This window comes from Genypterus blacodes, unplaced genomic scaffold, assembly GCF_046128005.1.
Source record: "Genypterus blacodes isolate CSIRO-AG114 ecotype Tasmania unplaced genomic scaffold, CSIRO-AGI_Gbla_v1 ptg000101l_1, whole genome shotgun sequence".
Taxonomy (NCBI): domain Eukaryota; kingdom Metazoa; phylum Chordata; class Actinopteri; order Ophidiiformes; family Ophidiidae; genus Genypterus; species Genypterus blacodes.
In genome coordinates this window covers 525,001-536,858 of record NW_027466905.1, presented here as the reverse complement: position 1 = coordinate 536,858, position 11,858 = coordinate 525,001, and the positions used below count along the sequence as shown (strand labels likewise).

The window sequence follows — 11,858 nt, the reverse complement described above, 5'->3', positions numbered from 1 at the left end:
TCCAGTGAGATTTGGGTGTGGCCCCAACTTCAGCACAAGATCCACCTCAGACATTCAGCCAGCCAATCCCTACACACACACACACACACACACACACACACACACACACACACACACACACACAGGCTGGCCCTTTGGGAGAGAGAATAGTAGCTGCAGAGCCATTTGCTACACTGTGCGTTGTTATGGAAACTGGTGCCGACATGGACTCGGTGCTGAAATGTTTTCCATGGTCGGTGTGTGTGTGTTTGTGTGTGTGTGTGTGTTACAGACAGCAGTAAGTGTCTCCTGTCACTGATTAAAATCAAACATTGATTTGTCCACAGCACGGACTCACACTCGCACACATGATACACACATCCATCACAAGGATCAAACAAACTGAATTAGACTTAACTGTGACATCATTAATAGGTTAAAATGACAAAGATTATCTGCAATTTCACTAAACAACATGATAAGTTTAGAGTTCAGAGTACGTGTGTGTAGATGTGTGTTACTTTCTTTATGTGGCACTGAAACAGGAAGTCCAAATCTTCATATTCGGCTCTTACACACAATTTCCAATCCAGTGTGTGCAGGTTAATGTAATACTGCAGTCTCAGCACCGGGTGGCGCCTGATTAATGCATTCTTATAGCTTTATTGACACTTTCTCTGACGTTTCTCTGTTGTATTTGAGGTAAAAAGCTTTCACTTCTAACAGATCCATGACAGCTGCATGCCATCCTGTGTAGACATGTGATGAGAACGTTGTGATGTTGGAGTTTGTTTGTGTAGCAGGCAGGCGTGTGCGTCACATGGATCAGGATCAACTGAGATGAAAGACTTCCTGATGGCAGAAATGTTGAAGGAGCAAAATCATAAAGCACAGGGAGAGGCAGAATGATGCAGCGCTGGATTGTGTAGGAAGAGGAAATGTTATTATAAACAGCTGAGTAGAGTCTGAGGCTGCTGAGTCATGGAAGAGCTCAGTCAGTACAAACAACTGCATTCACATTCTCTTCTGCTCCTGCCATTCCCCTTAAAGCAGGAAGAGCTCATCTGGATTCCTGCGCCAGGTTTCCTGTTTCTGGCTCAGATGTTCCACGTTCTCCAGCTCCTCCTGGGGATCCCGGGGCGTTCCCGTTCCCGTATATTTCCCTCCGGCCTATTCTGGGTCTGTCCCGTGGTCTCTACCCGGCTTCATCTGGACCCTGTAGCTCCACAGAGCACAGGTTCTACTCAGAGCCACCAGCAGAGGAGCTCTGATTGATTTGGTCTCTTATTTGTGTTTTGTTAATCTTCCTCCTTTTCACGCAGACACATAAATCAGTGTGAACTCTTTGTCATTTAGGGTTTTTCCTGCTTTTATTGTGAAACATGTGCCTTTGCCTCCTAAAGTAGCTTGAATGTAGCTAGCTACTTGTTGTCAGGAGCTCAGGGTAGCTCTCTGGTGAAGAGTAGCTTGTAGCTTCGTCGGCACTCTGTGTTAACCTACCGAGGGCTCAACTGTTTTTCCAAAAAGAAGCCCAGTCAGCTGGTGTGGTGCTGAAGGGACAGCGCCCCCTCCGCCGGACTGGGTGTGACCTTTTTTTTTTTGGGTGGGGCGTGTGTGTGTGTGTGTTTGTGTGTGAGGGGGGGCTCTCCGTGGTCCTGATCGCCTTTTGACCTTTCTGAAGCGACTTCACTCAGAAACGCCCTGCAGTGATTCCAAGCACTCCTTCCCCCCCGCCCCGCCCACACACACACACACACACACACACACACACACACACACACACACACTCAGCGGGGGGGTACCAACCGGAGGACCGGAGCTCCAACCGCTAGCAAGAGGAGACGAAGAAGAAGAAGAAGAAGAAGAAGAAGAAGGGGGAGTAGGAGGAGGAGAACGAAGACTTTACTTTTACTGACAGAAACGGACGGATCACTGCCAGACAGACGGACGGACGGACGGACAGACAGGCGGACAGACAGACAGACAGACAGACAGTCCGCTCTGAGACACTGCAGGTTCACCCAGACTCCAGGTAAGAGCCCCTCTGATCACATCTCGGCTCTGTAGTGTATCGGGGTGTGTGTGTGTGTGTGTGTGTGTGTGTCATGAGTAAGCACTTCCAGACGGAGACGGGCTGCTGTAACGTTTCTTCTCCTCCCTGCAGTCTGAGCGCGCGGACGTAGCCTCACACACTTTTGCCTTTTTGCCACAGAGCGAACACCTGCGCTTTACGACCGGCAAAGGCGGCGGCTGCCCGGGGCGAGCGGAGCTAAAGGCAGGAGAAGAGAAGAACAAGAAGAAGAAGAAGAAGAACAAGGGGTGGAAGCGGAGGATCCGTGCAGCTGCAGCCAGGAAGGAAGGAAGGAAGGTAGGAAGGAAGGAAGGAAGGATGTCCTCCAGCGGGGAAATGCCTCATTTCTTCCGGACCATGAGCTCAGACAGCCCGAGGTCCAGGCAGAAATTCTGCGGCGTGTTCTGTCCGGTAGACGGCTCAGCGGACAGCAAGGCGCCGGACTCCGGCTCCCCCCAGGCGGCTGCAGGCAGAGGCAGAGACGGGGGCGTCATCGACCGGCAGAGCGACATCTCCCAGCCCAGGAAGGTGGAGATCCGGGAGAGCTCCGGCAAGGAAGCCCTGCAGAACCTGGGCCACCATAGGGTAATTACCCCCCCCCCCCCATTCACCTGTCTGTCTGTCTCTATGCCTGTCTCCCTGCACCGGAGCAGCTTCCCTTCCTTTCACATTAAAGCAGTTTTCTCCGTTAAGTTCAGTCGCGGCGTTGCACACACAAGTTGCCGTGCCTCCATTTCCCAGCAGGCCCATGTGAAGCAGTGAGCCATCAGGGCGGCTGGAGGGAGGGAGTGGTCCCGGTCCTCCCGGTACCGGGCCCTGAGCCCCGCTCCGCTCCAGACTGCAGCAGTATATCTGTACATCAGCGGTGTAAAGGTGCAGCGGGTTTAAAATGGCGATTGATCAGATGTATAAGGATCGATGATTTGGGGTAAAAACAGAAAGAATCCTCGTGGTTTCTTTGTTTAATGAAGTTTCCAATTGTTCCATTTGTACATTCAGCAAACTTAACAGAATTCAGTGTGTCAACATCCTCACATCTCAGTGGGATCAATCAATCGCTCCCTAAATCATCCTAATGGATCGATTGGCCTCCTAGCTGCAGATTTACACTCCTGCTGTACAACCCTTACCTGCTGAAGTGCCCTTGAGCAAAACAGAGACCACTAAGGAGAGAGAGAGTGAGTCATCCTCCCACCCAGAGTGCAAAACATATCAGGATGTACACACACACACACATTCAAGCTGTCAATCAAAAGGACTGCCACTTAGCATTCATCAAATAAGTTCAAGTTAGAAAAAAAACATACTTTGATATTTACTGATTTAGATCAAACAAACATGAATAATAAATAAATACACAATCTAAATCTATAATTATATTACATTACATCACTTAGTGTCAGTTTAATAGGAACCGCTCCATAAAGTAAAGGAAAGGAAATGAAAGTTAAAGACTCAGTAAAGCTCTGTGACTGACGTGTGTGTGAGTGTGTGAGTCCTGGCTGTGGCACACACACACACACACACACACACACACACATTCCCACACATGCACACAGAGGTTTGCATGCACACACACACACACAGTGCACTGCAGTGCTGCACCCCGCCCCCTATAGGCCCTGTAGACCCTATATGCTGTAACATCTGTGGTCGAGGGCGTGGAGCTCATCGATCAGAGACGCTGCTGATGCTGAGGCTGAGGCTGAGGCTGATGCTGACCCTCTTGCATGACTTGCAGGAAAATCGCCCAGCGTTCCCTCGGCCAACTTTGCTGCTGCTGCTGCTGGTACCCGGGCTCGGCTGGTAACCGGGTTTGGCTTTACATTAGTGAGTTACGGTGCTAACCTCGTCTCCGCTCGGCCCTTTAACCCTCTGTGGGCACTCAGGGTTCTCAGATGCTTTGTGTGGCGTCCAGCCCTGATATCACATTACGTATTGATCAGAAGCATTAGCCCCCCCCCCCCCCCACACACACACACACTGACTCACTCTTATCTTAACTCACGTGTGTATCAGATACTCCAGATATCAGATCTACAGGAGTGGATTGGTTTCAGTGTTTCAGTCATAAATGAGGCGTATTTAATGAGGTGGTGTGTGATCAGCTGACAGGAATGTGACGTCTACAGGCTGTGGTGTGTGTGTGTGTGTGTGTGTGTGCAGACATTTGGCCCAGCAGGTCACTGAAGTTAATTTACACTGAAGTCACGCCGGTCGTCTCAATTTAACACGAGAAGTCATAATCGAGGTCGTCGCCACCGCTCATCCTGCAGCTTCAACCAAATCACAGCCGCAGATGTTTGCCGGCTGCACGCTCCTGCTCTCCTCTGCGTCCCTGGGAACCTGGTTCCACTCTCAATACCCACTGGTCCAGCTCCAGAGGAACCTGGAGCGCCACACATCCCCTGAGCCCCCAAACAACAATGCAGAGATGATCCAACAGGGGAGTGGAACAGATGCAGTCAGGAGCAGCACTCAGCCTCGTCCAGATACTTTCCCATAATTCTGTGTTTCTTGTCTTGTGTCACATTTGGTCACTTTCTCCTCATCTTCCTCCTGCATGGGTTCCTTCTCCCACTTCGTTTTGGGTTCTGATCCCTCACAGGGGAACATCTGTGTGTCTCACTGCTGAGCTCACTGCCTCTCTGACTGAAGTGTGTGGATGGAAGGATGGAGGGAAGGAGTTTGGAGTTGATGTTAGAAGGTGTTCAGGTGAATAAGAAGCTTCTGAATCCCTGTAGATGAAGGTGAAGTGAAGCTCTGGAGGCTCAGGCTGAAGCATTGATTGGCATTAGCGGCTCTGCCTTGTCAATGGAGCAGGGCGAGGCTCTGCGCATGCACCGTGCGGCTCCATTATGGGGAAGAGGCTCGCCTGTGGTCCCTCCCTCCCTTCTTGTCTGACTCCGTCTGGGAAGGCTTTGGTGCATCGGCGGAGACCGGGAGGCTGCCAGGACGCGATCCGGAGTTGAGAGTCGAGTTCGATTCCCTCGTTTTTTTTGTTCCTCCTTCTTCTCTCGCGCGGACAGAACATCTGGACCGAGTGTGACCGTTCCCGCCCGCAAGACCCGGTTTTTTCCTCCCTCCACCTTCATCATCCTCACGCCGCAGCCGCTCCGAGCAGGAATCCGCACATCCCGGCGCATTGATTAACGGTTAACGGTCCACGGCGCAGCACCGGCGAAGATGTCTGGCTACCAGGGCAAGAAGAACATTCCCCGCATTACAGTGAGTGTTGTTGGGGCGCGATCCCACTCTCGCCGCCGCCGCCGCCGCCGCTGGGAGGTGACGGCAGGCCGGCGTGTGGCCGCGTAGGCCCGCGGGTGTGGAGGTGAACGACCGGAGCGAACGCGTCGCTGCTTTAGATGCGTTCGGCAGGCTTACAAGCGAAACCGGCTCCGTCAAAGATGAAATGCACGTCAAGATAATGCATGTGTGTGCGGCTCGGTCTAATCTCTGGTTTCTGCAGCATCTCTCTGCGTTTAGACCTTTCCTTTTCTTCGTGATACTTGTTTTATATTCAGACTCGTGTTTCCCCGCGGGGGGTCTGCCCGTGGAATGCGGGGCAGCTGCGGGGTTTTGGGGCCGCAACATTTCCACGCCGGTGCTCTTTGTTAGGCGGTGTGTGTGTGTGTGGTGTCCGGGGTATCACCGCACACCAACTGGTGGGCAAATGCGTCCCTGCATCCGCCCATCCGCTCTGTCGCCCCGGAGCCACGCCGGGTTTTACGAGCCTCTCCCCCGTTACACGCTTCGATCCGTTCGATTGTCTCCGTTAGCGGTGCTCTCGGTGAGCTTTTCACCGTGTGTGTGTGTGTGTGTGTGTGTGTGTGTGTGGGCAGGAGGCGAGCCCTGCCTGGATCGGTTCCCGGCTGGAATCCTAGCAGCGAGCTGTGACAGTGGCTGAATGGAAAGTGGAGAGAACAGGGAGGGGAAGGGAGGGGAGCCACGGGAAGGGAGGGAACAGCGGGTCCCGTTTCCTCCCATGTTTCTCCCTCAGCTGTGTAACGAAGGGAAAGATGCATCCAGGCAGACTCCAGTAAGGAGGTCACCGCCTTCCTCCGCTCTGCTCCAAGTCAATTCACTTCATTTGGATCCAGAAAAGCTCCCAAATGGCTCCAGACTCAAACAAGCAAAGCCCCCATAACTGAACTCCTCTTTAGAAAATGCAGTTTCTAGGCTTTGGCTCAGTTTGGGGCCTTTTCTTAAATGCAGATTATCAAATGGATCCTTTGTCTTGCATCACTGTGGTGTTCCTCCGGAGCCAGACCCTCTCCCCGGCCTGTGGACATCGTGTGCAGTGCAGCCCCACATGCAACATCAAACCGCTAAGCAAAGCCATTTTAAGTCCAATGTAACAGGTTTTGGGTCGTTTACGTCTAAACGAGGTCACCTTCTTTAATCTGGAGCATTCTGCAGACGTGAGGCGTTCACTTACCAGGCTGTGGTCTGTAGACAGGACCCTGAACGCACCGTGAACACCTCCATGTGTCAGAGCCTCTAATAGCTCCTCTAGTGAAGATGGGCGTTTAGTTAGATACTAATATGTTCACCGTCGCCTCAGGAAGGCTCTGACCTTTGACCCTGAACCCTCTAGATGTTGTCATGGATCTCTATCCTGTAGTAACTTCCAGGTGTCTTCTCTCATCAGTCAGCAGCTGGTGTGATGCAGTGCAGATGAACATGCAGGGCGTCGTGAGGAGGAACAGTAGAAGAAGAACAGAGACGTGACAGGATGTTAGCCTCGTTGTAGCATAATGCAGCTCCATTAGTGACTCCAGGAGATAGGTTGAGCTTTTATTCTCCATGTTGGAGGTCTTCCATGGTGCTCATGGGTTTAGGGGGACGTTGGCGCTCCTCTGCTCGGCTCTCTGGCCTTCAAATCCACTGCACAAACAAGACAAACATGCAAGGACTATAAACATTCCTACACGTGTCTCATTTCATGTCATCACTGACTTGATAGCGTTTCTGTTGAGTGAAGCTGTCAAACCTGCGTTGTGCTCCTGAATGTTCTGGGTTCTCTCCCACCTCTGCAGACCAGAGAGGCTTTGGCAGAAACACACGCACATTCCTGCACACGTGCGCTCTGACAAACACACCCCCACACACACACATCAGTGGTGTTGTTCCTGCAGACCTCTGCTCACTGCGTCTGCAGGCGCTGTGCTGTTGCAGCACCGCCGTGCCGAGGAGCTTTAACCAGGACGTACATGCTCTCATTTATATCGTACAGTGCGGAGAAGTCAGATCCGTAGATCCTGATCGGCCCTGAAAGCTTCGTTCTGATTGGTCCTTTACTTCTGCTTAGCCACACCCACAAAACCCGAGGCCGTCAGATTTGGTTGGTGATGCAGCCGGCCAATCAGAAAAGAGAAGCAATGAGAGAGGACTGAAATACCCTGTTTTCACTCAGTGTGCACATAGGGAGAGTATAGGCGGAACATGTGAACGCATCAATTATGCAAATTTGAGTAAATAATGCAGATGAAATACTTTAACTTAGATCTGTTACTACTTTTCACCTTAATGAGGCCAAAATGGAGGCAGGTTGTATTTCCTGTGGTGTGGATGAAACACAGTGACCTGTGACCCCAGAGCCCTCAGAGGGGGGCGGAGCCTCACACCGGGAGGAGTGGTACAGTAATGTGGCAGTGTGTGTGTGTCTGTGTGTGTGTGTCAAGAGTTTTTAGACTCAAATTTTGCTGCAGTCTGTTTGTTAGACAGACACACACACACACACTCATACACACACACACACACACACACACACACACACCCACCCTGCTGGTCTTGAAATCACCCACCCACTGGCTGAACATTATTTTTTCACGCTCAATAGAATCCTTAATTTTCCCATTCATGAAGCCAGAAGGGTGTGTGTGTGTGTGTGTGTGTGTGTGTGTGTGTGTGTCTTTCCATGCATACACACTTGTGTAACCGTGGAGTTCGTCGACCGTGAGTGTGTGTGTGTGTGTGAGCGACTTCTGGTTGTGTTGGGCCTGCGCCAAAAATGACAGTGACCTTTGACCTTTGCGGGGGCCACTTCCAGCCTCACAATCAGGAAGTAGTGGGCGGTTTAAACTAGCACTCTAATGCTGTGTACATTAGAATGACATCAGAGCGGCAGGAAGTACTTTGATACAACAGGAAGTACAGGAGTGTGTAGCTAACACAGTACTCACTCATGTGGTTATTGATTATTCCTCTGTTGTATCCGATCAGATCGATCACAGCGCCTGAAACAACAGAAACAAACCGCCGGTGAGTTTGGCGATGCCGGGGAAACCTCGGTTGCCATAGCAACGTCCGCCCACGGCGGACGTAACCCGGCAACGGCACGTGTTGTCGCCCCAAACGGAAAGCAAAGTGGCGGCGCCAGGTGGAAAACGCCGGCTGATTGATGATTGATGGGTGAGAGAGGCAGGAAGACGCTCTGAGATTCTGTTTTAACCAGCAACCGACAAAACAGGAAAATGTTGCTGGGGAGGACGGTGTGTAACTTTAGACGGGCGGCTGGCAGGAACAGAACTCAGACGGGATCCTGAAAGACATCGCAGACTTTAAGCTGAGATGTCAGGAGCTTTGGCGAGAGACGTATCCCCCCCCCTGCCCCCCCTCCCCTTCCCCTTCCTCCTCCTCCTCCCCACTCCCTCACCTTTGCTTGGATCGGTGATGGTGTTGTTGACGGCGCACAGTGAGGGGAATAGAGTCGCATTAGCATCACAATCGGTGTATTCCCCCATTAAAGGGCTCGCTGCTTCTTCTTCTTCTTCTCTCTTAAACACAGTTACAGGGTGGTTTATGTGCCAACACCAATCGTTGTTTGTGAAAGGATGGGAGTCGTGTTTACATCAGAGGTGTTTAGTTACAGCTTAGCCTCAGGTAGCTACAGAACACTTCAGAGCCGCTGCTACTTTCCTGAAGTTACTGGTAAAAGTCCTATTTTAGGATTTGTATTGAATTTAAAATGTTAAACTGATTCAAAGGAGTCTGTTTTACTTCTTCTTCAGTTGTTTCTCCCTCTGATTGCTGTAAACGCTCTGAATCCACCTGCTTCTGATTGTGGGGCAAAGATTTACTCCACTTCTGCAGCAAAGGAAAGGCGATAATGACAAATTTCACAGTCTGGAACCTGTCGGAGCAGCGTTTTGTGTTGTGTTGTGTGTGTGTGTGTGTGTGTGTGAGCGTGCAGGGCGGGGCGTGGCGCTGACAGCACTTTGGAGAGCAGCGTTTGTGCCGAGCTGCCGGCCGACGCTCAGAGCGCACAGAGATGCCTTTGTTAGCTCGGGGGGCCTTGATCCTCGTGACCGGAGTTGTGACACACCCATTCAGGGCGGGGGTGGGGTGAGGAGGGGTGAGGAGGGGGAGTGAGGGGTGCAGGCCTGTGTGGGTGGGTGGGGAGGGTGCAGGGTGGCAGAATGATGGATGTTCTTCTAGAGCAAAACACATCTGAACTGCATGGATCTGAAACATGAAAATCAATAACAATCAATAAATAATAGACAATAATGTGAAATACAAATGTAGGTTATTATTACTGTGAGGAGAAGCAGCAGGAAATAAACTCTCATGAATGAATGATGGGACGTTTATGGATGCACAGTGGATCAAGATGAGGAGATGCTTGGGCTCGGCCACACTGTGAAGGGGCGGAGTGTAAAGAGAGTGTAAACACGGTGTAAGGAGAGCGTAAAGAGAGTGTAAACACGGTGTAAAGAGAGTGTAAACACGGTGTAAAGAGAGTGTAAACACGGTGTAAGGAGAGCGTAAAGAGAGTGTAAACGCGGTGTAAAGAGAGTGTAAACACGGTGTAAAGACAGTGTAAATAGAGTGTAAAGAGGGTGTAAAGAGGGTGTAAAGACAGTGTAAAGAGAGTGTAAACACGGTGTAAAGAGAGTGTAAACAACATGTAAACAGAGCGTAAAGAGAGTGTAAAGATTCAGGTTAACTTACATCCCGTCCTGTCAATCCAGATCTGGGAGATGTCTGTTTGTGTCCCAGACTGAAGCAGCTGCTAGGAGCCCCCTTGATGTTCAGCCGGTCCCCCGTGATAGTTTAGTCGTTTTAAAAACAAATATTGATGCTGATATAGATTTACATTTTTTTATAATCATTATTATTTCCAAATTATTGACTTGAAATCTTATTGATTATATTCAGTCATGAGTTTGTCATTACAGCCATGACATGGTGAGGGCAGGGGGCGTGTCCAGGGGCGGGGCTACTGTCATCTTTGTTTCAGCCGCGCATTCGTTCTTCTTTGCTTAATGTTGTTTACAGCAGGAATTGAATTAAGGGAGGAAATGAGACAGAGATCAGGCAACAACAAGATAGATTCAGCATGTTTACACTTTAATGTTCCAAATAATCCTCAGAAATAAAGACTTGAATAGTTATTTACATTTTTGTATCTGCTGCATCTTTACTATTTGACTCCCTCTCCCTTCTCTCTCTGCCTCTCTCTCTCTCTCTCTCTCTCTCTCTCTCTCTCTCTCTCTCTCTCTCTCTCTCCCTCTCCCCTGCCTCGTGTTGAGAGACGTTGCACAGCCATGCAGCAGTGTTTTAAAGTTTGCGGCTACATGTCTGCATGTTTGTAACATCAGATCTTCTCCTTCAGCTTTATCAGAGTTTCCCCTCACATGTCTGATCTGAGGTGGACCCAGCAGGTCTGAGGTGAATGTGGTGCTTTGCAGACGCCAGTTCTCTCCTTTACGCTTCTTTTCCCCAAGTGTCTTCCATAAAATCCTCTTTATCCCACATTCAAAGGAGCCAAATGGGATCCTGGCCCTCAAAATCTTGTTCTGGGTCCAGGCAGCACGACTCTTCTGGGTTCCATAAAGTCCCAGACGAGTCGTGCTGCCTGGAGTTCTGCTGCCCACAGAGTTACTTCATGTTTCCTGCTGGAACTCTTTACTGCTGTTTGAATGTAAATGAAAGTGAAGGAGTAATGATCTTTATCTTCCTCCAGAGCGACCGCCTCCTCATCAAAGGAGCTAAGATCGTGAATGATGACCAGTCCTTCTGCGCTGACATCTACATGGAGGATGGAGTCATCAAGTGAGTGTGTGTGTGTGTGTGTGTGTGTGTGTGTGTGTGTGTGTGTGTGTGTGTGTGTGTGTGTGTGTGTGTGTGTGTGTGTGTGTGTGTTCACAGACTCATAACGTGATCACCTGCTCTCTTCTCTTCTCTGTTTTCCCTCTTGTTAGACAAATTGGGGAAAACCTCATCGTGCCCGGCGGAGTGAAAACCATCGACGCCCACGGCCGCATGCTGATGCCAGGAGGCGTGGACGTGCACACGCGCTTCCAGATGCCCGACCGAGGGATGACGTCCGCCGACGACTTCTACCAGGGCACCCGCGCTGCTCTGGCGGGGGGCACCACCATGATCAGTGAGTCATTACAACTACAGACGCACAACTAATACTTTACACATGTAAGAGTCAAGATTGATCCACAGGGAATAAGGTCCAGATGAGGCCAGAGAGGAGGAAGATAGAGTAGAGTTAAAGTCTGTAGATGTGAACAAAATAAGGCCCATTGTTTTGTTTTGTAGATTATATAAATGTTCATTAAGTAGAATTGAAAATAGAAAGGAGTTCAGGTTTTTAGATCACAGATTGCACCTTTAATTAAAGCATTAAAGCATTCCACTCCCTGCTGACTCACAGCAGAACACACACACCCCCCCCCACACACACACACACACAGGCTGACACACTGCTGAAACCACACATAGCACACTGAAATGCATCATGGGTGATTCTGTCAGGGAACGTTCCCACCAGGAGATTTTTTCCGCGATG

The 11,858-nt window shown here is 50.3% G+C and overlaps 1 protein-coding gene across 1 annotated transcript in view; it reads left to right on the top strand.

The window, feature by feature from the left end:
* The first annotated feature begins 4,969 nt into the window (after positions 1-4,969).
* The window catches only part of dpysl2b (dihydropyrimidinase like 2b), a 12,699-nt gene continuing 5,810 nt past the window's right edge, over positions 4,970-11,858 (top strand). The window contains exons 1-3 of the mRNA XM_076159957.1: positions 4,970-5,278; positions 11,022-11,110; positions 11,260-11,444. Of these exons, the coding sequence (XP_076016072.1) occupies positions 5,237-5,278; positions 11,022-11,110; positions 11,260-11,444 (316 nt within the window). The 5' untranslated portion in view covers positions 4,970-5,236. The remainder of the gene's footprint in view (positions 5,279-11,021; positions 11,111-11,259; positions 11,445-11,858) is intronic.